At 40.8% G+C, this 25,449-nt stretch overlaps 1 protein-coding gene across 3 annotated transcripts; it reads right to left on the bottom strand.

Moving 5' to 3' along the window:
- Positions 1 to 655: 655 nt before the first annotated feature.
- Positions 656 to 25,423, bottom strand: LOC117394224 (neuroblast differentiation-associated protein AHNAK-like). 3 transcript variants are annotated; one of them, XM_059004876.1, is made up of 7 exons: positions 25,263 to 25,423; positions 16,061 to 16,116; positions 15,299 to 15,403; positions 14,592 to 14,708; positions 14,088 to 14,250; positions 11,274 to 11,458; positions 656 to 10,326 (listed from the first exon to the last, which is right to left on the bottom strand). In XM_059004876.1, exons 4-7 carry the CDS (start codon positions 14,622 to 14,624, stop codon positions 3,226 to 3,228), a joined length of 7,482 nt encoding a protein of 2,493 aa, XP_058860859.1. In that variant the 5' UTR covers positions 14,625 to 14,708; positions 15,299 to 15,403; positions 16,061 to 16,116; positions 25,263 to 25,423; the 3' UTR covers positions 656 to 3,225. The 3 variants fall into 3 exon arrangements, with proteins under 3 accessions (XP_058860859.1, XP_058860860.1, XP_058860861.1); XM_059004877.1 differs by lacking the exon at positions 16,061 to 16,116; XM_059004878.1 differs by lacking the exons at positions 16,061 to 16,116; positions 25,263 to 25,423 and adding an exon at positions 15,930 to 16,037.
- Between the last annotated feature and the right edge of the window lie 26 nt (positions 25,424 to 25,449).

Below are 25,449 nucleotides of genomic sequence, written 5' to 3'. Positions count from 1 at the left end.
TTACAATGCCTTTCCCCTGGTTATATTATGTATTTGCCATACCTCGCTATTCTTTAGAATGCTTACCTATGCTTTACCATGCTGTCACTGTGCTCTATTACACTTGGCTATGATTCTACTATAGGAAACCTTTATAAGGCACAGCTTGCAAGATACAATAATTCTGAAGCAGTTCTGGCATACTGTGGTATTGCTTCCTTTACCAGAGCAGGATATTTCACTACATTTCGAGCATTTGTGGTTTTAAGAGCTTTTAACTTCATCTCATCTCACTGTCAGGGGACTGGACAGAATCTATAATGACAGGGTACCACACAACACTGCCCGTTGCAAATACAAATGGGGAAAAATAAGAATGTGGCAATTGACAAGTTCATTGCTGCAAATACTTCCATAGTAAATTTATTTTTGGCCGTTACTTGCAGGCAAAATCACTATCTTATAGTCCGGAGCTATTGTGTCCTATTTACTTTACCCTGCACATCTAAGTTTTGCATGCTCATATATATTCAATGTATAACTCATAATATGTCTGTTGTATACAGATTAAAATATGCATGTACCGTTTATATGATCTCAATAAAAAAAATAAGAAAATATTTTTTTTTGGGGTTGAGGGGGGGGGGGGGGGGTACTTTAATAAAAACCACAAAAATAGTCAGCATTATTTTTTATGAAGTAGTTTTCTTAGTACAAACAGTCAGTGTAAAAGGCACATTGTCCTTCTTGTTTATTTAAATAATTTGAACTCCTATTAACATACTTAAAACATACTCCGATACACTCGGCAAAAGAGAAAAAAAAACTTTAAAAGCAGGCAAATGGTTTAAGGCTAATATCTGGTTTCCACAGACCACTCCCAAAATCAAATCTGTCCAGCATGAAATAAGTAGCAGTGTGATGTAATATAAGAGCTCAGTTGGAAGGTGCTTCCATACACAAGCTATATATATATTTATATATCAGGGCCATCTGGATTGAAGTCTCTTGCTGACGGGTATATATTTTCCTCTAAATGTATTCTGTGAGATCTGTCCAGAATGTAAGCCACCAGCATGAATCGAACCCACAGAATTCAATCCTTTGTTAGAGTTCATCCCTCTAAAATGCTAAAATCCAATTAAGTATCCCCCAGATTGAATTCAAAGAGACCATGCCATCTGCAGTTAATAAACGCTGGCAGGATTTTTAAATTGAAGATCCAGAAAAAATATGAAAATTAGGGAACAGAAGTGTGCTCAAATTCATTTCAGGACAGATTTGATCTGGATGGCTTGTGGAAGTTAGTCTTTTAAGAGAGCATGACATATATATTTTGCCTGTACATTGTTATTATATAATGAATTAAAACCCCATCATAAAATTATTCAGGGTCACATGAAAGTAAAGCACATTTCAGAGAACTCATAGATCACATACAGGAAAAAACTGCAATCCATGTTATTAATAGAATAAAGTTCTGAAATGATTAGTAGATTTGTTTAAGGTACAGTCTAAAGCATTAAAAAAAAGAAAATCTCAACACACACAAATAATTAAACCATCTCATATTATCAGCAATATTTTCTATTACATATTGCAATAAAATATATTTACAGTTAATATAATTCACACGACAGTTTGTCAAATTCAAAAGAAAGAAAACTTGCATAGGGCCACATTCGCAATGACCTTCAGAAGACAAAAGAGAAAACTTGCTTGCAGTTTTGAACCCGTAGCTGGGTCACACAAGAATTGGATTACAAAAAAACAAGCAAAGGCCAAAATATCCCCCCTCCTTTTGAATGGCTAAAACTAGTACATTCCCTGGCAAACTCACCTTGTTCAGGCTGCCATCTAATGGAAGCCTAGGGGAAGACACCCTTTAGTATGACGGGTATCAATTAATGTGACAAGGACATGGCTTTTTAGAGCAAGTTTAAGCAATGAAAGTAAATAACAAGCTTCACAAATGATTAGCCACAAAAAAACAAACAAAAACAAAATAGGGAGTATCCATTAGCTGTTCTTAAAAGTATTAAAAGCTTGCCCAAGTCCTACTGGCGGGGGGCTCTTGTGCTGTAAAACAGCTCCTATCATGCTGTCATTGATTGGGAGCAATGTTGAGCTGTCTTACTGAAATACCCACATACCCAGCGCTGCCAGAAACATACACCCCATGTTGGTTTAGGGTACAATACAATACAAATGCACTCTTACACAGATCATGCTAATGCACCTCAGAGAATACTTCACAATTCAGATATTTAAAGATCCCCAGACCTTTATGTCTTATGCACTATCTCTGAGTTCTGAAGTAAGTAACACAAAAAGTGGGAAATAAAGCAACTTATACAAAAATAGTGGGTCTGTGGTTATTATTATTACCCAATCTACCCTCGATAAAAAGACAATTCATACCAGACGACAAAGTTTTCAGACTAACAAACATGGTCAAAGAGGTCTTAATTTCACCCTTTCTCTCTTTCTCTCTTTCTTTCTCTCTTTCTTCCTTTCTTTCTTTCTTTCTTTCTTTCTTAAGTCTAGACTGTTAATTGTTAATCATCAAGTGAATAATGTAGAAGTATTTACAATCAATACAAATATATGTTCCATCATGTTCTGATAAGGCACAGGACTTGCTATTTGCATCCAAATATATTTTAGTGTCGTCCCCATGGCAAAGTCACATTATAAGGCATTCTAGTATAAAGCACTGGATCTTAATACAGCAAACATAGATCGTAGACAGTGATATTAGATGCATGTTAGCAGGTGTTTATAAAAGCCCATTCAACAAGGATCACACAGGCAAAAGAAGCAAGCCCGTTTCAGTCGACTGGTTGTACTGGCTTGATAAATCTCACTAGACAGAAATGCACTTGTGGCATCTTCTAGCACCCACTGATTGTCCAAGCAAAGCACTTAACTTGTTGTCATATTTGTCAGTGCTACATTAATCCTGTCCCTCGTTTTCAACTGTATATTACTGTGGGATACAATTCATAAGCATGACCACTGTGAAGACCTTAGAATCAAGATGACTGCATCTGATGGGTCTATGCAGCAGGTTCTGGAGGTCCATTGCAGTACGACTCTATAATACATGTTCTATAAGTTCTGGTAGCAGTTTTCTTCAGAGTTGGTTGACTGCTTAAGTGTAAGCAAGCAAAGACGAATAATAAAGTGGTCACTTATATAAAGAACTGGATGAGTGGTGTTCACGTTGTCTTCAGTCCGATGTTGTTAAATGGTTGTGGATCTCTCCGCTGATTCTGTTGCTCTGTGCTTCAGTGTTTTCGCCCCCACCACCACACCGCCCTCGTCTTCCGCGGTCACGATCTGTTCTTCAGAAGTGTGTACTTCCTGGCTCGTTTTAAACCCAAGCCTGGGCATCTGAATCTTGAAACCCCCGGAAGATGCAACATCTTTTGTTTGCTGCAATGAATCCCTGCTTCCCTGGGGTGACGCCTCCGACGAGATTTCAAGGACCCCCTTGGACTTGGGGCTGAGGGAGAATTTGGGAAGCCTAAACTTGGGGGATTTCTCTTTGCCTTCTGTTTTTCGCTTGCTGGTGTCCTCTTCGCCCCCTTGGACACCCCTGAGAGTGGGCACTCTGTCCGATGAGCTGCTCTCCTCTGCGTACTCCCCCCTGGATCTGCCTGAGAAAAAGCCTATAGACACTTTGGGTTTGGAGGAGGACTCTGTGGTTTTCTTGTCTCCCGATTCCAGCAAAGCCATTTCAATCCTGGCAGTAGAAGAAACCAAAGCGTCAGGCTTCTCCTCTTCACCTTTTCCCTTCTTTTTAAAGCTGGGAAAGGTTAACTTGGGAGACTTGAACTTCATCCCTTTGCCTTCACCATCGGCTCCGGATAGCTCCTCGGTTTTGACCAGTTTCATGCTCATTTCAGCATCCCCCTCGCTCTCTTTGGTATACGGAGAAGAGAACTCGATCTTTGGCAGCTTAAGCTTCCCGAATTTGGCTTTGTCTTCCTGGGATCCATTCTGGAATGTGGGATCACTCTCGCCATTAACATGAGGCCCAGATCCTTCCCCTTTCTTTCCGCCCGATCCATTCAGAGTGACGTCAAAAGAACCAGTTTTCCCTGGAGAGAAGGTTACCTTGGGTAGCTTAATTTTGCCTGACTTTGATTTCCCCTCTCCTTCTCCTTCTCCCTCATCCCCGTCAGCTTCTCCATTCACTTCCAGCCCTTTCAACTTGGAGTGAGACTTTCCAAATGTTGGCTTCATTTTAATCTTGGGCATTCTGATTTTAGCTTCAGCAGAATTCACACTCACCTCACCTTCCGAAACACTGGCAGAAGATCCGTTGATTTTGGGTTTAACGAAAACAAACACAGCCTTTTTGACCTTGGGCATTTTAGGACCTTCATATTCTCCATCAATCTCCCCTGATTTAGAAGGCATTTCACTGCCCTTGCCTTTGATTTCAGGTCCTTTCACCTTAACTTTGGTATCTGGTGCTGAAACTTCAATATCTGCTTGAGGTTCAGTGAGTTTGGGCAACTCAATTCCAAACTTTGGAATTTTAACTTTTGACTTCTTATCTATGTCTAATTCTAGACCGCCTGCTTCCACCTCTGGTGCTTTTATGTTGACTTTTGGTGCCTTAATGTCAAATTTCGGGTCTTTAACATCAACTTTTACTTTGCCACCTACACCAACCCCTTTTGGGAGAGCTTCAGCATCCCCCATGGCTCCTTGGCCCCCGAATTTTGGAAGTGTCACTTTGGGCATTTTTATCTCAAGACTGGGGCCCTTCTTGCCAGCTTCTGCGGTTCCCTCAGCTGCTGGCATCTCCAAATCTGCTTCGCCTTTCCCCTTTGGCAAACTGAAATCTATATCTACTTTGGGGGCTGCAATGTTTATTGACGGCATCTTTAGTCCGCCTTTATGTTTCTCCTCTGGACCCTCTATGTCCATCTCACCTCTGGGTGCGGAAACAGCAGCACTGCCTTCAAATTCACCCGAGGGGAGAGAGATCCCTATTTTGGGAAGTTTCACTTTAGGCATCTTCAGCTTGCCTTCTGGACCTTCCACATCGAGGTCCCCTTCCACTGCAGGACCCTCAAGATCAGATGTTTTTGAGGAGATCCCAAACTTGGGCATCTTGATTTTAAAACCTTCTCCTTTCCCTTCACCTCCTGCGGTAATCAGCTCTACAGATGCCTCTTTGTCCTTAGAGTCAGAGAAACCAACAGAGGGCATTGAGATCTTTGGCATTTTCAGCTTCATTCCCTCATTATCCTCTGGAAGGACAAGCTCAAGCTCACCATCTTGTTCATCTGTTTTGACTTTGGGGGCTGAGATTTCCACACCAGGCATTTTAAAATGATGCTTCTTTGTTTTCCCTTCTAAGTCTTTACCTTCGGCAGTGAATTCACCCTCTCCTTCTCTTTGGTCTTTGGATACTGAAATTCCAATTGAAGGCATCTTAAACTTGGGCATTTTAAGGTGATCTTCTGGGCCTTCTAACTCTGGAACATAAACTTTCATTTTCCCTTCTGCTTTGGGACCCTTAACTTTGACATCTTTTTTCAAATCTAATTCTGCCTTGGGAAGAGATATATCTACCCCTGCATCAGCGTCTGTTCCTTTGGAAGAAGAAAAGCCCATATCTGGTAAAGCAATTTGGGGCAATTTGAACCTGCTGTCCCCTCCCTCAATGGCAACATCGGTTTCCAACTCAGGAACTTCAACTTTGGACAGGCCGAATTTCGGCATTTTCATTTTAAATCTCCCTCCTGCTCCTTTTACATCAACTTCAGATTTTTTCACATCTGCTTCTAATCCAGCGTCTACTTCCACTTTTCTTTTCGGCATCCCAATTTTAAACTTAGTACCTTTAACCTTTGGCCCCTTTATTTCCTTGCTGGAGACATCAAGGCTCCCTTCTATTTTTGGAGGCTTAATCTCAATTTTCTCTTTCTCAGTCTTTGGAAGACCTGCATCAATCTCAACATGAGGACCTTTGAGCTCTGGACCTGATATTTCTACTTTGGGCATCTTAATCTTTGGCATCTTCATTTTAAACTCTCCTTCTGTATCACCATGGGGACCTGTACCTTCAATCTTTGGCCCCTTTGTGTGTGGGCCAGCGATCTCAGTCTCATGTTTGGGTTTACCCAAATTGAATTCAAGGTCAAGCTCTGGAGCCTTCACTGTGGGACTAGAAAACTTTGGAAGTCCAAATGACGGCAACTTAAATTTGCCTTCTCCATCTCCATCAAAACCAGGTTCCTCAATTCTGACCTCTCCTTCGGTTAGAGACATGTCTGCTTCTCCTGTTTTGCCCTTCGGCAACGATATGTCCACTTTTGGCATTTTGATTTTGGGCATCTTCAGCTTGCCCTCTCCACCCTCAATGTCATAGTCTGGTGTATCTATAGAAACTTTTGGTGTGGAGATATGAAGCTCTGGTGTTTTGATCTCTGCCCTTTTGGAGATGTCTGGTTTGGCTCCTCTCATGTCTAGTTCAATGTCCGTTTCCTTGGACCCAGATATGCCAAAAGTGGGCAAACTTATCTTGGGCATTTTCAGCTTGAAATCAGGTCCCTCAAAGCCTCTGTCACCTTCAGCCTTGATGCCCGTATCAGAATCAAGAGACGCACCGGCTTTGGCTTTAGGCAAGCCTATATCAAGTTCAATTTTGGGGGCTGAGATGTTAATGGTTGGCATTTTGGGGATCTTCAGATCACCTTCATATCCTTTGATGTCTGCTTCAGAGACATCTACCTCTGCTTTTGGTAACAACACTTCCCCTTCTGGTTGCTTTACAGCTGGCAGGGAAATTTCAAGGGATGGCATTTTGATCTTTCCTTTGCTTTCCAAGTCAGCATCTGGTGCACCAAGATCAATATCGGCACCTTTTGTTCCGAATTTCGGCATTGAAATCTTAGGCATTTTGAGTGTCACGTCCGGTGCTTCAAAGCCACCTTTTCCACTAATCCCAGTATCTACTTTGGCTTCAGCTTCTGGCCCTTTGCCTTTAGGTGATGACATTTTAAATTTAGGGAATTTAATTTTCGGTGTTTTTACTTTACCCTCCAGACCTTCCACATCGACTTCAGGTCCCTTGATTTCCACTTTTCCTTTTTTGAGCTTTGTATCAATCTCTGGGCCGCTGACTGTAATTTCACCTTCCTTTTTAGATATGCCGAAAGAAGGCATTTTGATTTTCGGCATCTTCATCTTCCCTTCTTTCCCTTTTGCCTTCCCATCAACATCAGACTCTAGGGATGCAGCTCTGCCTTCAGCACCTATTTTTGGAGGGGTAACTTTAACCTTTGCTTTGGGACCCTCTAGATCAACAGCACCTGCCTTTACCTTGCCCCCGAATTTGGGAAAGGAGAACTTTGGCATTTTCATGGACACATCTGGGACATCAAAACTCGCTCCTGAGGATGGCCTATCTCCTTCAGCCTTGAGCAGTCCAATCTCCTCCTTGTCACCCCCCTTTGCTTTGGGCAAGCCAAAGTCGATATCCACTTTTGGGGAGGAGATGTCAACAGAGGGAAGTTTCACAGTGGGCAACTTGACTTTTCTGCCTTTCATGTCTATATCCACATCAGGTCCTGTAACTTCAAGCTTCCCTTTGGGAGCCTTCACCTTGACTTCAGGAGCTTTAACATCCCCTTTCAAGGTTGGTCTAGAAACATCTAGCTCACCTTCAAGACCATCTTCTCCAGATTTGCCTTTGGGGAAAGAAATACCAAATTTAGGCATCTTCAGCTTAGGTCCTGTTAGTTTTCCATCTGGACTTTCAACATCAATCTCTGGGGCTTCAATCTCAACCTCACCCGTTCCTTTCCCGAACGTGGGAAGCTTTGGCATTTTAATTTCAATGTCAGGAGCTTTGACACTTGACACTATACCTTCAGCTTCAAAGCCATCGCCTTCACTGCCCTTGATCCCAAATTTCGGTAGAGAAATGTGGGGCATTTTCAGGTGGATGTCAGGTCCTTCAAACCTTCCTCCACCTCCGGAATGCTCAGGAACTTTTCCACCCCCTTCCACGTGTGCGTCAGTCTTCGAGAGGCCTAAATCGAGGTCTATCTTTGGCATGTCAATATCAATAGCTGGCATTTTGACAGATGGCATACTAAGTCTTGCATCTGTCTTGTCACCTTCTGCTTTGGGCCCTTTCACCTTTATTTTACCTTCTGGCACTGAAACGTCCCCCTCAGGGAATTTCATTTTTGGTAAGGAAAGGTCAATTTTTGGCATAGTTATTTTTCCTCCCTTAAATCCAGAGCCTTCTGTGTCCATTCCATGAATATCCAATTCTGCTTCTGGTGATTTCATTTTTGGTAGGGAAAGGTCAATTTTAGGCATACTTATCTTTGCCCCCTTAGCTGAGGAACCTTCAACTTCAATGCCATGTACATCCAACTCTGCTTCTGGCGATTTCATTTTTGGCAGGGAAAGGTCAATTTTAGGCATACTTATCTTCATCCCTGTAGCTGATGGACCTTCAACTTCAATTCCATGGACATCCCATTCTACTTTGGGTGGTTTCATTTTTGGAAGGGAAAGGTCAATTTTCGGCATGGTTATTTTTCCTCCCTTAGCATCGGAGCCTTCTATTTCAATTCCAGAGACATCCATTTCAGCCGCTGGCGATTTCATTTTTGGTAGGGAAAGGTCACATTTCGGCACAGTTATCTTTGGCCCTTTAGCAGAGGGTCCCTCTATTTCAATACCTTGCATATCAATCTTTGGTTCCTTGACATCTACTTTGGCAGTTCCAGGTCCAGTTCCTTTACCCTTTGGAAGGCTTAAGTCTAAATCTGGGACAGGCAATGAAATGTCTATGGAAGGCATTTTAGGCAGCTTCATCTTTCCTTCTGCACTATCATCAAGGATCTCGGTTTCGGGTAGAGAACCCTCCACTTTCATTTTCGGTAAAGAAATTTCAAATGAAGGCATCTTCATCTTGGGTCCTTTAAATTTAACATCAGGAGATTCCACTTCCATTTTCCCTACCTTGACTTCAGCTTTCGGACCTTTGACATCCGCTTTCGGAACAGACACTTTAGCATCAGCATCAGCATCACCCGTCGCTCCAGAGCCCCCAAATTTTGGAAGTGACACTTTGGGCATTTTTATCTCAACACTGGGGCCCTTCATCCCAGCTTCTGCTGTTCCCCCAGCTGCTGGCATCTTCCACTCAGCTTCCATCTCATCTTTCCCCTTTGGCAAACTGAAATCTATATCTACTTTGGGGGCTGCAATGTTTATTGATGGCATCTTTAGTCCGCCTTTATGTTTCTCCTCTGGACCCTTTATGTCCACCTCACCTCTGGGTGTGGAAACAGCAGCACCATCTTCAAATTCACCCGAGGGGAGAGAAATCCCTATTTTGGGGAGTTTCACTTTAGGCATCTTCAGTTTGCCTTCTGGACCGTCCACATCGAGGTCCCCTTCCACTGCAGGACCCTCGAGATCAGATGTTTTTGAGGAGATCCCAAACTTGGGCATCTTGATTTTAAAACCTTCTCCTTTCACTTTACCCTCTGGGGCTTCAATGCCTCCTTTGATATCCACCTTGGGACCTTTCACACTCACTTCTGGCTTTGGGATGTCACCCTTCCCAGTTGGCAAGCTGATATCTAGTCCCACTTTAGGTAACCTAATTTCGTCTTTGGCCGGCACTTTGACTTCTGGAACTTCTACTTTCCCTGATGGCAACCCAAAATCAAGTTCAAGTTTGGGTGGCTTAAATTTGATTTCTTCTTTGCCTTCCAGTTCTGGTTTAGGTACTGCAATGTCTGCTTTCCCAGTTGGCATACTGATATCGAGCTCTACTTTGGGGGGTTTAAACCTGGCCTCTGGGGATTTTATATCGACATCAACTTTCGGCAGGCTCACGTCTGCTTTGGCTTTCTTGGTTTTTGGAAAGAAGATCCCAAACTTTGGTGACTTTCCTTTAGTCTTGAGTTTAGCTTCTGGGACATCCAGCTCTACTTTGCTGACTGATCTCCCCGGTGTCTCCCCGCTCATGTCAACTTGAGCCGTGGCAGCATCTTTGACTCTCATCCTCGGGAATTTGATCCTTCGCTTTTTCCGCCATGGGATCGCAGCACCGGCTTGTGCTTCTAAACCCGTCAAGCTTACGTCACCCCCTGTGGCTGCCTTCCCTGTCTTTCTGAGCTTGGAGAATTTAGGAAAGGCAAACTCAACGTCGACTGGACTCAGTTCCAGCTTGGCCGGTGTTCCCTCTACGTTAAACTGTGCCCCTGCTGGAAGGGAGGTCTCACTGCTGAGCTTTACACTGGCCTTGCCCTTGTTTTTCTTTTTCTTCATGGGTGTGATGCTTTTGACACTCTGAAAGTAAACGGGACAGCCTCTATTAAAGCCTTCAGACTCACCAAAGATTTTGCTCATCTTAATCATTTCTCCAAATTAAATTAACTTCTTTGTGAATCGAAAATTAAACATGTCTGATTCGTACACAGTTTTACTTCTGTCTTCAATTTCTTGCCATGCAGGAAGAAGAAGAAATTCAATAACATTCAAAGAAGGGATGAGATTAATTTCAAATTAAAGAGACTTCTATGTCTAGTAGACAACCATTTTAACAAAAGTGTCATTTTCCCTTTCAAAGTGATTGTCAACTAGGCAACATTTTTATAGCCTACAAAGTTGGCAATGAAAGAGGAATTTAAAGTGTAGGGAATTCATTTTAAACATTAGAGATTACAAAAATGAAAAACAAAAGACACACCCACATTATAGAAGTAAATATGTCATGTGTAGGCTGTCTCTTATTGCTATCTCACGCAGTTTGGGCACAAAGGCCACAAAGCAAAGCTGCTCAAACTGTGCAAAATGATTTCTACTTGAACAAGAGACACCCTAAACACTGATTTATAAACTGATTATAAATCATTAGAATGAAGACTGTAGCCATGAACAACTGTTAAACATGAACAATATTTGCATTTTATCTATTTTTTTGATTTGTCAGAATGGAAAGCAGTGTTTAGAATCGAAGGCAGCAATGTGGAGTAGTGGTCAGGGCTCTGGACTCTTGACCAGAGGGTCGTGGGTTCAGTCCCAGGTGGGGGACACTACTGCTGTACCCTTGAGCAAGGTTCTTTACCTAGATTGCTCCAGTAAAAACCTAACTGTATAAATGGGTAATTGTATGTAAAAATAATGTGATATCTTGTAAAAATTGTAAATCGTCCTGTATAAGGGCGTCTGCTAAGAAATAAATAATAATAATAATAATAATAATAATAATAATAATAATAATAATAATAATTTACCAGTTTGGGCAGCTTGGCTTTGGGTCCCTTAATGACTTTGCTTGGGGACACACTGATGTTGGCTCCGGGGACAGTGCGCTTCAGTAGGTAGGACACCTTGTAGTTCTCAGCACACTGTAGGATCTTCAGAGCATCCTCGTACTTCACATTCTCAAAGTAGACTCTGGCGCTGAGTAGCTGATCACCTGCAAGAACCCAGGAATGAAAATGAGGCAGTCGGGGAAATGTGGTAGAGAACAACGATCCACCCCGTGGTTTTTATCTGCTCACCGCCCGTATAATCGTGCCAACATGTGTGTGTACGCAGGACTATTGAAGGGAACATCTACAGAATATCACCTACAACTCTGGCTAAAAGTTTTGTATCACCCTATTGAATTAAGAAATGTTGCTTCATAAAGTCATAAAATTATAGGTGATGCTAAACTGTTGGCCATAGCTGTCTAAGGTTTTGAGATGTATACATTTTACAATAGCGGGATGATAATGGCGTGGCATAACAGTCTAATTCGTAATATGCATAACCTGCTTCTGGTTGGACATAAAAGAAAGGGCCATGGGTAAAAGAGAATTAGTAACTGTACAGAGTATATCCAAGTATAATCCCATGCTCCTATTCAAAAGATAATACTGTGCAATGTTTTTCCAGATAGTTACTGGTAAAGATCGGTCAAACTTGTTTTAAGTACCACCATATTCTATAGAGAACTTTTTTTTTTGTAATAATTTGGGTGCTTTCTGTGATGGACAGAACGTTCCTTTCAGAGGAAATACCAAACTCTGTGTCTTTCAACCCCTTCAAAAGTTTCAGTAACAAAGCCAGATGGCACAGCATGTGTTAAATGGGGTTCTACCTGGAAATGTGTTCTGCAGAAGTAGGGGTTTGAACCAACATGAACTATACACCACCAATGCTAAGGAAATTTGTAAAAACGGTCCTGAAGCAAAGGGTGGTAACTGACTTATTCAATTAGCATGAACTCCTAACAGCTAAAAAAATAAATAATGGACCTGCCTTTTAAATGTCGTATTAATACTGCAGGTTATTAGTGTGTGTGTACTATCTATAATGTTTTATGTATGCTAATAAAAATATGCTGAGAAAGAAATTTTGATAAATGTGAGCTTGTCTAAAGTTGTCGGACCAGCAGATCGCTCTCAGATAACACTGAATTCCCCGCTGTGCTTTCCAATGGCTGTCTATGAGCTTTCAGTTCAATAACACTCTCCTCTACCCCACTGCTGTCTCTCACTGTCCTATTATAAGCTGCCTCTTTTCATGCTGCCCTGGGCTTACAACATTAGCACGCAAACTTCCAACGGAAAGCAACACAACAAAGGCTGAATTCAGCTTGTCCAGATATGAGCCTTAAAAAAAAAATAGTATTTAGCTTTAGCTATCAATACTATAGCACATATAATATGAAATGGCATAACAAACCTAAACTATGACATTTGATATATGGTTACTATAGTGTTTCCATAAAGCACAAAAATATGGATTGGAGATAAACAGCAATTCTGCAATATTTTTTTTTAATTCATCAGCATAGCATAAGCTCTAAATAGCTGCTATGTATATGTACGACTGCTATACTGTTTGCATGATTATGTACTGTTGTTAACGAATCACAAGGCAAATTTTAAAACCATGCTTATTTAATAAACCTAAATATTACACAGTCCATAATAACCTCTTGACTGGATTCTCCACTTCTGAAAGTTGCGTGGCTCCTACATTGAACTCAAATATCCCAGTATTAGGGAATATGAAACGAAATGTTTTTTTGATGATCTATCACAGAAGTCATTGTTGTGGAGTCTAAAGTTTCCACCCTGGTGTGTACACATTTGTTTCTAGTATCTGCATGTTCAATCCTATGGGAGCGTTTCAGCAAAACGTTTGCAAGGCTAATCAGTCCTTTCCTGTTGCAAAACGTTACTGAACAATCATGTTCGGTTCTTGACTGTAATTTGTGTGACAATGAAAGGGAAGTGCTGTCTAAGCAAACGGCCGGCAGCTATCTGGGTGGTCATAACAGATACATTTAGCAAAGCGCTGGTTCAGGCAGGGAACTCGCTTTAACCTCAGATCAAATCACGTGAACATCAAGCATTTTTTTAGGCGCATCCAATACCAGAACAAATCGTCAATCGAATAGCTAGTTTCTTATTTGTCTTTCGATAAACTAGACGTCCAATGATCGGCAAGAAAAGGATTTATATCTTACATCCATTACGTTCTCCGCTGTGCGCCAGAGTCCTCCTCCCCAGCCTCCGCCTGCTTTTTTTGGCTTCGGGTAACGCGGGGTAGGGCGGCTATCCTGCCCCCCTGCCTATGGCTTCCCTATGGTCAGCCTCTCAAAAGGTGAGGCCAAAGGCCAAAGAATTTAGTGTAAAATATGTACAATTTTAGTAGAGTTGTCTACAGCTATGGCCAACAGTTTTGCATCACCCTTTAGAATTCTATCTAATTTTGCTTCATAAAGTTGAATGAAATCTGCTGAATAACATTACGTTAACATATTGTATTACATACCGCTTTGTAGTTTTCTATATAATGAAAAACTGACAAAAAATGTGACATTTCAAAATCCAACATGAACTAATGTACTACTATTATGGCTTCCAGTATCATTTCTTTGATTACATGATGTTAAATAAAAGATCTAAATTATGTTCATATAGTTTCATTATTTATTTATTTTTTTTAAAATGATGTCTCGATCTTAAATTTTGTCCATAGGTGTCGTCTGTTTTAATAAATAATCTATCGCGTGAGTTTTCTGACTAAACTGTTCTGAAAGCAGCTACCTTCTCTGAGGCTGAGGGCTTTGGCGGCTGGTGAGTCTTTGAGCACGTCCTTCACGAAGATACCCTTGTCGCCTCCTCCTGATACACTGAAACCAGTGGCCCCAGCCTCAGGCTCCGTCTCCACCACCACTTCCACCAGCTCAGAAAGCTTCACCTCCTCCTTCTGCCAGACACACAAGGAGGCACACGTTAACATATATACTGAAGGATTGGGGTTCTCAAACTTGGAGGGGGGCGGGAGGTGGTTTCTGGGGGGCCGTAGCACAAAAAGAAGGACATTGCAATTAGCTATACTGGGGCATTATTTGTATTTAACTATACATTATAAAAAAGATAGCATAAGGCGCCGTGTAAGAAACTAGCTGCTTTTTGCCTACTCAGCGTCAGTCAGAAGCAAAACATAGAGAGCTTTATTTTCTTACTTTGCACATTTTTATAAAGTACTGCGGCATGGTCTTTATCCTGAAACACAAGGTTATATTGGTAATGTTTTTTTTTCCTCACCTGTGTTACACTGATCTGCATTGGCGTGTCCATGCTTCTCGGTGATCTTTGTTTTCGAACGCTTCTTTTAAGATTCAAGACCTGCTTCAACTCTGAATGGAGTTTCTCCTTCTGAACCTGGAGGTTATTGAAGGCAGGATATTATTAATATGCCAGTAACATGCATATTACCCTGAAGATCCTGCAGAAGACCGTAGCTCTCCAGGACCAGGGTTGGAGACCCTTGGTCTGTATGTTAAGTTCTCTTCAGGTCTTTCACAGGTTTTTGGTTTTCCATTTAGTAACATTTACATGATTTTTTTTCTCCTTTCAAAACAACCAGGAGTTAATTAAAGAATGGAGGAAACACTTTGAAAATATGGGCCCATATGTCAATATGCAAATCTATCCATCTATATACATCGTAATAAAAAACTAAACTAATTACATGACAAACGTTTGAAGAAAACATTGAAAAAGACTTCTTGTTGAAACGTCTGTCATTGATTTTTGTTTTTTTTAATATTTCTAAATCTAGCACTAAATTAAGATTGTTATGGATGATTTTATATATACATACACACACACACATATACATCGGGGTTACACAAAAAAAGAATTCACACTTCTGCCTCATTAGTCTGTCCGTCACAATTAATTTGCTATGCCAATCAAATCCCTCAAATCAGACCCATTTTCTGCGATACATAAAAGCTGCATGTCCTCACCACTCTCTCCGGGCTCTCTGGAGTGATGGGGGGGTGAAGAGAATGGCAGGCGGATGCAGGACTCTCTGAGTGGGCAACTCGCTCTGTATCCTTTACCTCACTAGCCTGCGAAGACAGACAGGGCACTTCAGCAACAAGGAAACGGGAAATACAGGGAAAAAAGGGGGAGAAAGGGAAAAAGGGAGAAAGCAGGAAAAAAACACGGAAAAACAAATCCGCTTTCCTCAGGAAATTCTGAAGTCTTATCTAAGTTACACCGAAGGGAAGTGTTTAAAAAAAAATCCAACAGCCTGCTTTCTAGGAAAAAGACTTTGAAGTCTAATTAACAAACCCCAAGTCTGTTACAGAAAAATACTTACCTATGAATGCATGCCTTATACATGTGATCAACATAATTTCTTAACAAAGTAACGTGGAATGAATACGGGTAATTAAATCCACATGAATTAACAGGAGCTGAATTCAAAAGGAATTACTTCAGAACTCAGAGGAAGTGCAGAAGATATTCAGATGTTATTCCTGTGGGGTTCAGCAGGAATTCTTTAGGAATTTGTGGGCATTATTTTAAAGTGCCACCAAAAGAGCATTTAGAAGAGCAGAATTCTGAATGGTGTGTAAACTTGAAGCAAACCCAGTGTAAACTGTTCCTCTAGTCAGTGCCTTCATCAGCCTGCTTTCTTGGTCCCCACTTGAGTTTCTCAGGGCGTAAAACTCCTGTGGAAATCCGAAGAGGAAATGGGAGACTGTCTGGCAGCAACTCACCACTGATTCCCGGTCCTTGATAAAAACATGACTTTCCTCTGATTCTCTGTCACAGCCTGCAGGAAGAACAAGGAGGAATCATATAAATAACAAAAGGAATAATAATTCTTCTTAGAAAAACAACTCAGGGAGAGAGGCGAGAGGAGAAACTGGTCACTGGCAGAAAGGAAGGAAGGAAAAGTCCCAACTCCCTCAGTGTCCCGCCTTGTCTTAGCACAGTACGTTAAGACATGCAGTCGCAAATCACGTTGGAACCTCACAGGACTCCTAGGTCCCAGTCTGAGGTTGTGTAGAAAGATATGTAAATACATATGTTTTGTCCTGTTCTCAGGTTTAATCAATAAAGGAGTTGATTCATCAGCTCGACAAAAATAATTCAGGACTGAAAAGATTAATAACATGCAAAGGGGGCTGATACAAAAATAAAACGGTTCTTGTACCAGTGGAGTTTTTTAAAGGGGGGTAAATTGAGCAGTCCTCTACTGCCAATTGATCTATGAATGCATTCGTCTGTCACAATATTTAAATGCATCCATGATTAAGCATTTTAATTAGAAATGCGGTTTCAGGTGGATGGTGAAATTGTTCCCACCCCTTCAAAGGCTTCTTCCCTGTCATTGGCCAACCAGCTGCTTCCCCTGTTGACTGACATGCTTTCAGCCAATAGCATGCTTTGACCCAGAAGACACTGCTGAGGTGAAATGACCTAGGATGAGCAAAGGTAACACATTTCTTGAAAGCGAGGCTTGGAAACCGAGAAGTTTCTTAACCTAATATAGTACCAGATAAAACTAAAATACATGCTTGCTATAACATGTGCACAGTTGAGACCTCCAGTATGCAGCTATGTAGCTTGAGGAAATACAAAACGTAAGATTTATAGAATTATTTTGTTAGTTACAATAACTTCAGCACCTGTACTTACAACAGAACTATATAATCGAGAAACTACATGTTGTTATGTATATGATTTCCACGCTGAGAGTAACAGAGAGATCAGCTAATTATGTAGGAAATATTATGTAATGACAAGTACAACTACGTTTAGTTGTATCCAGATATTATTTGACCCCCTGTAAACGTAACAAACATAATATACATTGTATGGGGCCACCAGTTGACAAAAAAATGCTTCTGTGGTAGTGGTAGAACCAATACAAACAACACGCTGCTGATAATACATGACCATGGTAAAGGTAAGTGACAGGTTCATCTGCATTCGTGGCTACAGAGAATCCCATTACACTATCCCCACTTTTAACCCCGGCAACCAACTGTAGCCAATCTCCGAGTCACGGCACCAGTGCAACAGGGTGGAGGCTGGGCATGAACCGGCGACCCTGCCCACCACAAGCAAGCGTCTTACCCACAATGCAACCGCCAGGACACAGAAGCTGCTGGTACTGTAACTACGTGTGTGTGTGTGTGTGCATGTTAGTGCAGGGGGTGGGAGTTAATCGGTTCAACAGCCTGTGCCAGAACTACCAACCGTTTAGGGATTTTTGCCAAAGGATCTGACCATATTAGGAGAGTAGGTCCTTTATACAAAGAGTGAGCCCGCCCAAAAGATGCTGCTTATGAGATGCCATCGAAGCAGTTATCTAATATCTGTGACAGTCTCATTAGCAAAGTTAGATCATCTTCAACAGCTGTGAAATCTAATAACACACACTTGGTCAGGCCAGCAACATCTGGCTGAACAACGTCATGCTTACAGACCCTTAGAGGAATACTATTAGGATATTTTATTTCATTAGCCTGAAGAAACGCATTGCGCTAGATTCTCAGAGCTATTTACTCCAAAACATCGTTGGAGCAACTTTATGCTGAAGGCAATACCAAATACAAACCTAAAATTATAAAGAAAATACAATTCGGCTTATTGATATTATCAGCACGATTTACAAGCCCCTAAATGATCCGAGAGGTATGGTAAAGCAGAGGCAAGCATTGTAAAGCACAGCGAGTTGATATTTTTAAAAAAAGGCACATGGCACCGTGCAATTTTACACCTTGTGCAACTTTTATAAAGGGGAGTAAAATAATTGTATTCTGAGGAGAAATCCAGTTGTTTGTCTATGTAGTGAAACGGCTGGTCTGTTTCATATTTCCTTTAAGAAATATATATATTGAAACACGGAATAAACTGAAGTTGCTGTCGTTTCTTTTTTATTTGGTACTGTTTTTAAAAACTTCTTCCACCTGTGCAATTATCAGTCGCAGAATTAATTAGAACGCTCAAATTAGCAGTTTCTCCCACTTTCTCACATATCTGGGCGACTCTGAGCCACTGTACTCCTCCCACTCCGCTTGCATTGTCTGAAACATGAATCTCACTGGGGTCATTATAGCCACCCGAGAACTGTGAGTGCTGGTACAGTAAAAATTAAAAAAAAAAAAAAAAAAAGTTAATATGGTAAATAAATACCATTAAAGTAACGTTACAATCACACATTTTCACACGGACGCACTTACTGACAGACTGATTTTGTAATTTGTAAGGGGTGCTTACACAGCACAAGTGACCAGCAGGCCTATATACATAATATTTATTTATTTATTTCTTTATTTCTAAATGGCAGTTTCTACATGCTTATCGCGTTTTCTCCCAAACAATAACCCACTGTCCTGCTCTCCGAAAACTGCAAGAAATGTTCCACACATAATTTACCCGTATTGTCCTGAATTCTGAAACATTTGCAGAACTAACAAATAACAATAAAACATTAGTGCAGCCCGAGACTCCGTTCCCACGCCGCAGCGTTAAACAAGCCCACATTTGCGGCTAAATGTCAGCAGTCGGTGTTGTGAATTTCCCTCTTCATAGGAAAACAATAACTTACGAAACCCTCTCTGGCATTGCAAGCATTCCTGGAAAGGTCTGCGGTTCCACAGGCGTCCTTAAAATATTCCGTAGGCTGTACTGCACTGTACTGTAGAAGGAAGATTAACCCATCGGACCATCAAGCTCCCCTTCAAATGAGTGGTAACCAATGTTTACCTGTATTGTTAACATCACCGTTCTCCTTGTAAGAACATTTTGGGAACGAGAAGAGGCCGTTCAACCCTTATAAAGGTTTACCACGGTATTTTTGCATGCTTTTCCCCTGGTTATGAATTTACCACAGTTTACCCTGATTTTACCAGGTTTGTTTTTATGCTTTACCATACCTCGCCAGTCTTTACAATGCTTACCTATGTTTTACCATGCTTTCACTGTGCTTTTACTATGGGAAACTTTTATAAGAGTTAGTGTTTCATTATTTTCTTTTTAATATGCTTTACCCCATCTCGCTGGGCTTCAATACTTACCTATGCATTTAAAATGTTACCACTTCATCTATGAGCTTATTCGATGCATCTATAATTGTGCTTGCTACTCGAGGCAATGTCCTTATACTTGTGCCTTGTAGTTGACAATGGGTCAAACCGAATGAACTTTTAGCAGGGAAAAATACATTTTAAGAAAATATAAATCAGTATAATTAAAACGTTTTTTATTTTTTTTTAACAGCTTATCAATTATGTTTAAATTGCACAGTGCAGGATAATTTGCTTTAAAACAACAGCTTCTGTAAGTATCATACACTGGCTGTGTTGTTGCCCGTGTTGTTACCAGCTGTCCAGCACACTGTCCTTGTTTCGGTTGGGAGGGTCTTGTATCCTCTAGTGGCATCCTTGTGGCTTGGTAGCTCCGGTTTGCCACAGGGGATAATGTAAAGGAAACCGTGCCTGTGTCCTACTCTTTGTTTGCCTGATAGTTTGAAGTCACATCTGTTTGTGTCCCTTCGGAGTCTGTTTCCTTACGATTTCCTCAAACTTCCTCAGACCCCTCGGACAGCTCCTGTTAACACTTTCTGTTCCAGATCACCATTATCTGTTTGAGTTTTATCTGTGGTTCTGTAACAGGACTTCACAGAACTTCATGACATGAGCTATGAGGACAGGTTAAAATGATTCAATCTCTTCAATTTAGAAAAAAGGGTAAGAGGGGACTTGATTGAAGTCTTTAAAATCATAAGTGGTTTACATAAAGTTAACCCAAGACACTAGTTCAAATTTAGCACAGAGAGAAAAACAAGAGGGCACAACTGGAAGCTGAGTAAAAGTACATTTAGAACAGAAGGTAGGAAGCACTTTTTTACACAGCGAGTTATAAATGTATGGAATAGCCCACTAGGTGGCGTAATAGCATCCAAAACACCAGCAACATTAAAAAATAATTCGATTCTTTGTTACTAAGACTTGGGTGAAACAGCCTCTTCTCAGGCCAAAACTTTTCTTATTTCTTTCAATCACCCTGAACAAAAAAAAAAAGTCACAACTAATTTATTTTTGATGTACATCCAGATTTTTACAACCCATATGAAATACCGGCTCATTTCTTCACATGATAGCACAGCTCTCTATAAATGTACTTTCCATAAATACAAGGCACTGTTACCAAACAGGCATGCAAAACACAAATAAATAGTCTTGAACTGAGTACTGTACTGATTACAAGAACCAATAAACAACTTGGCTTACTAGTTGTATGGTCCTAGTTTTGTAATATGGGTTTTAAAAATAGGAGTCAATTACATGCGAATAAAATGCATCACACCCAGTGAAGGCTGGTTCCACTCTAGATTCACAGACTTACAAATAGACCCCCCCACTCCCATACAGTATGGCCCCGTCAAGGGAGGGTCCTCTCTCTCAGTCACGCACGACTGTCTTCCTTCCTGCCATTCCCACAGGACTCAAACAGCCTTGCTACAGAGAGCGTGTGATGGGACGACAGCACACCACATTGCGGAGGTCACTGTGCAAGCAGCGAGTCGATGCAACTGTAATGTCAGACACACTATAAGCAGAGGCAGTCCAAATCTACAGGAAAATCTGCAAAACAGCCACAGAAATGTTAAGTAGATATCTGTGTTCAACAGGGCATCTTATGTATTTAGTATTTGTATTAATAATGGCTACTTCAGGTCACTTTAGCAGTCGGTTTATGATAATTATGATGACGACGAAGATGCAGAATGTGGCAAATCTGTAGGAAAACTGAGAATTCCGCGGGAGCCTGCAAATTCTGTAGTAGACACGAGTTTCAGCTAATGCCTTTGTCTTTGTTCAATTTGGAAATAAAGCTATTGGCTCAACATACAGGAAAGCCACTCATGGATTTTCTCGAAGCATTTTACAGCAGTGGGTTTCACCAAATCACTTATTTTTAGGGGTGACCCCGGGAAAAAACTGATCCCCCAATGCTAAAGTGAGCACTCGAATGCTAAGTGAGTCTCCCCACAAAAAAGTGTAAAAATCCCATTACAGATCCAATTCCTGCAATGCCCTAGACGAGTATTACCCTAGCAGGACTATTGGCAGACCACAGCATTACCAGGAATGGTTTAGCAATGGTGCTGATGCTGAAGCATGGTATCGACAGGGTACCAATGCATGGTGCTTCAGTGATACCACAGTGAATTGGTTCTTCATACAATTGCGATACCATTGGTGTGTCAAGATAAGAAAATGTTACCACTGCTGTAGAACTCTACCAGCCTCCTACCATTGTGCTTTTGTGCTGCCAACATGTCCCCTTAGTCTAGAACACTTGTAAAGCTAATGCTGTAGTCAGATGGCCATTGAGAGTGTATACCATCTCATTAGATGGGAGGATTGTCTTTGGTTTAAGTAGCTCTCGATTCAGAAGTTAAGAGTAGCATTGGAGACTATGAAGCTGCACTACAGATAGGGTTCAGTTCAGTAATAATAATAAACAAAGACTCTTTCCCCTTCTGTGTAACACGTGATTCATCATGCAAAATGTTCAACAGCTGCAGACAGTCAGGCTGGCTGAGGGAATCCACTGTTCCACGAGTCTGTGCCTTAAAGAAGCTGGAACAAATGAAACTGCAGCTGTACTCCTAAAACCCGCTACTGTACACTTGCCGTTCAAACAGTTGCAAGCAAGGTTTGGGTCAATTCCTGGTTTTCCATTTCCAGTGCCTTTTTAAAACCAATTCCCAATTCCAATTCCCATTCCCTTTTAATCACTTCCAACACAACACTGATCAAAATTGCAGTCAGCAGTATTCTGTTAAAATGCGCTTCTTGCTGTGGAAACACATTACTTAAATGGAAGTCACTGTCTGTTAGTCAATTAAATTGGCTTCAGATAAAAGCAGGCGAACAATGACAGCAGTTGGTCTGTAAAATAAACCTTCCAATTCATTCAGCCTAAACACGGTTGTCTTATTATTATTGATAAACACAGACGTCTTCACTAGAATAGCTGTACACACCAGCTGGCGAAATCAGCAAATCGAAACGACGGACAGATTTAAAATTATATTGATTTACGAGGAAGCAGAAAAACAATGTATTCAAATTCAAGACAATAAAAAAAGATAACTCTTGCGAAGATGGCTACATTTATAACTGAAAAACATCTGCCTTATTTATTTCTTAGCAGACGCCCTTATCCAGGGCTACTTACAATTGTTACAAGATATCACATTATTTTTTACATACAATTACCTATTTATACAGTTGGGTTTTTACTGAAGCAATCTAGGTAAAATACCTTGCTCAAGGGTACAGCAGCAGTGTCCCCCACCTGGGATTGAACCCACGACCCTCCGGTCAAGAGTCCGAAGCCCTAACCACTACTCCACACTGCTTAACCCTTATAATAAATGTTTGGGTTAAATGAAAAGAAAATGGACATGTCTGTTTGACTTAGTTACCTACAAGTTTGCGTTTTGATTTGAAGGTCTGGTTGAATTTAATCAAACTTATAGCCATGCTGTGTCCACTAATTTCTACAGAATTCTACTCTCTAAAGGACAATGACAACATACTGTAATATTATGGTGTGCAGGAGATTGCAGCACCAAAGATACTGGAATCATAGTGCATTCTGATTGGTCATCCCCATGACCTGCCGGCCTCTGATTGGCTGATCGGACTGTTAAAATAGTGGGTAATTCATGGTATTTGGCTCCCCATCACCTATCCGCAGGCTAGGCGGCCAGCATTTGTGACAGGAGAGCCCTGCGGTAGGTGTTTTACAGTGTGATCAGTTCTATCTATAGCTCATCAACAGGCTATTGCATTCTATCTTCGCAACGTTCAGTAAGTTCCTATTTTAGAGATTAGATCCTCTATCCAGTCTGTTGCCAACGTGTTCAAATGTTTCCCTGGCAACACTCCAACGCAGAGACACTCACACACACACAGTCACGAACGTTTCAACTAAAAGTCTCCATTAGTGACGCTGAGAAAGGTGTTTGTCATTGAAGGACTACGTTTCTTTTAGCATTTTTTTTTATAGTTATGGATGAAATCCATCATACTTTCAGAGTACCATGTTGTACTGAGTCCATGTACCACAGAATGCTTCAAAGGCACAAGGGTGACAGCAGCTTTTTTTGAATAATCATCATCGCTTGCCTTTTTCAGCTCTGTTTCTTGGCTCTGCATGATTCAAAACACTGCATTCCCCACTACATTCCAGTATCCTCAATAGAATAAACAGCATTTTAGCCATCATTAAAGTATGCTGCACAGACAGCACACTCAGCTTGGCTTTGCCGCAATGCAAAGTTTACGTAATGCACGAAACTAGGAATCAGACAAATAATCTCACTTTTTTTTCTAGTTACATTTTCAAGAACCGTAATAAACAAACAGCAAAAAAAAAAAAATCTAATTTGAGTTTGTAAAAAGTAGACGGGACCCAATAACATTTTCAGAAGGCTGCAGCCTCGTACCATTGCACCTTATCACAGAACCATTACCATTGTAGTGCTACTGTTGTGATGCAACTGAAGAACATTTTGGTCCGCACCCAATGTATGGTTAGTTAAAACAACAACATAAGTGGAGCATGCATTCCTATGGATCACCGACACGTGTTGAACGCTATAGGTACTACTTATAATATGTTTCTTCCATATGTCTGGTTAAAATTGACTCTAGTTGATTAAAGTTACGCCAGATATTTCAACCATGAGACACATGTACATTCACAGTTGTCCCCAGAAGAGGTTTACCTGTCATGGGTAAGAATTAGCCTTCCCGTAATCAAAATTCAAAACAGCATTCAAATCAGCATTACTTTCATTTTTTTTGTGATTCGAACGGGATTCCAAATAAATGCCAAAGGGATTCTTTCAACTTAAGCAAAATAAGCAAGTTAATGCATTTATAGTACAGTGCAAAGGACTGATCAGCTTTGAGTTACTGGCAAAGAATGCAAAAAAATAATGGATGTATTTTGGTCATTTTGATTCTAAAAATCTAAAGGATTCAGAAGGAATGCAGAAATAATGTGTTATGAATGCAACACTTTATAAAACATTCTTAAAGTTGTGTGAATTGGGCTTGTGATGTGCTAAATATAAATATCACATTTTTTTTCGCTCTAGAGGGGTGTAGAAATTCAGTTCGACCATTTGCACCTCAAGTGTCGTGAAAAGACTGAGATCTGAGAGATCTAACAGATCTGAGAGCTAACAACAGGCAGAGAAAACACACAATAAAAGTCCTTTTGTTGCCCATGCACTCTGTGGACAGCATAGCCTTGCAAACTAACTGCCTGTTCCGCACTGGCTTAGCATTCCAAACACTGCAACAAAATCAAAAGCTATTGAGGGTCACATGACTTGCACAGCAGCTGTTCTCAAAGTTTAAATTTAAAGGGTCCAGACTGTGAAGACCTGCAAGGCTATATAAGAGCCCACGGCAACATTGCATATGCTATTAGGTGGAGCGGTGCTGACATAAGGAAATATTACAATTGCCATTTGATAATGAATAACTCATTATGAATTCCACATGTATTATTTCAAATAATATGAACCAGCTCTCTTATTATTAGGCTGATATGGCTTAATATTAATAATAATAATCATCATAATAATGTATATATACACACACACCAAGTTATATATATCAAATAATAAATAACAGAATTTAGGGATGTGCACAATGTAGCAAAATAAATTAATGCTGTCCTTTATCACCTAAAGAGTCACAAATATTATTTTATATACACACACACACACTTATCACAGCAGTACTGGCAATAGCAGCCTTCAAAGAGACCCCTGTAGATGGAATCAATGCACCATTGTGGTCAACTTTGACAAATCAAATCCAGAGTTCTAGGAAATCCTAAGAAGTTTGTACACAAGATCAGCGGGGCTCTTACCCAAACTCCAGTGTTGTGTTTTGCCTGTGAATGGTGCTGTCTGTTTTATTACAGCTCAGCCTCCTGGTGTTGCTTTAAGACCAGCTCTGAGGAAGGTAGTTGCAGTGTCCCTAGCCCAGTGAAGCCTGCTGCTTTCCCCTCTCCCGTCTCCCGTCTCCCGTCTCCCAAATCTATCGAATGCTGGAAA

This window comes from Acipenser ruthenus, chromosome 30, assembly GCF_902713425.1.
Source record: "Acipenser ruthenus chromosome 30, fAciRut3.2 maternal haplotype, whole genome shotgun sequence".
NCBI classification, from domain to species: domain Eukaryota; kingdom Metazoa; phylum Chordata; class Actinopteri; order Acipenseriformes; family Acipenseridae; genus Acipenser; species Acipenser ruthenus.
This window is presented reverse-complemented; position numbering and strand designations above follow the sequence as displayed.

What these genes read in the sequence shown, in the direction of transcription:
- LOC117394224 (XM_059004876.1), bottom strand. Translation starts at nt 14,624, where the DNA reads ATGGACACGCCAATGCAGATCAGTGTAACACAG. An exon ending in TGCAGATCAGTGTAACACAG is followed by an intron (nt 14,251 to 14,591) that starts GTGAGGAAAAAA and finishes TGTGTCTGGCAG; the next exon opens with AAGGAGGAGGTGAAGCTTTC. An exon ending in AGCCCTCAGCCTCAGAGAAG is followed by an intron (nt 11,459 to 14,087) that starts GTAGCTGCTTTC and finishes GGGTTCTTGCAG; the next exon opens with GTGATCAGCTACTCAGCGCC.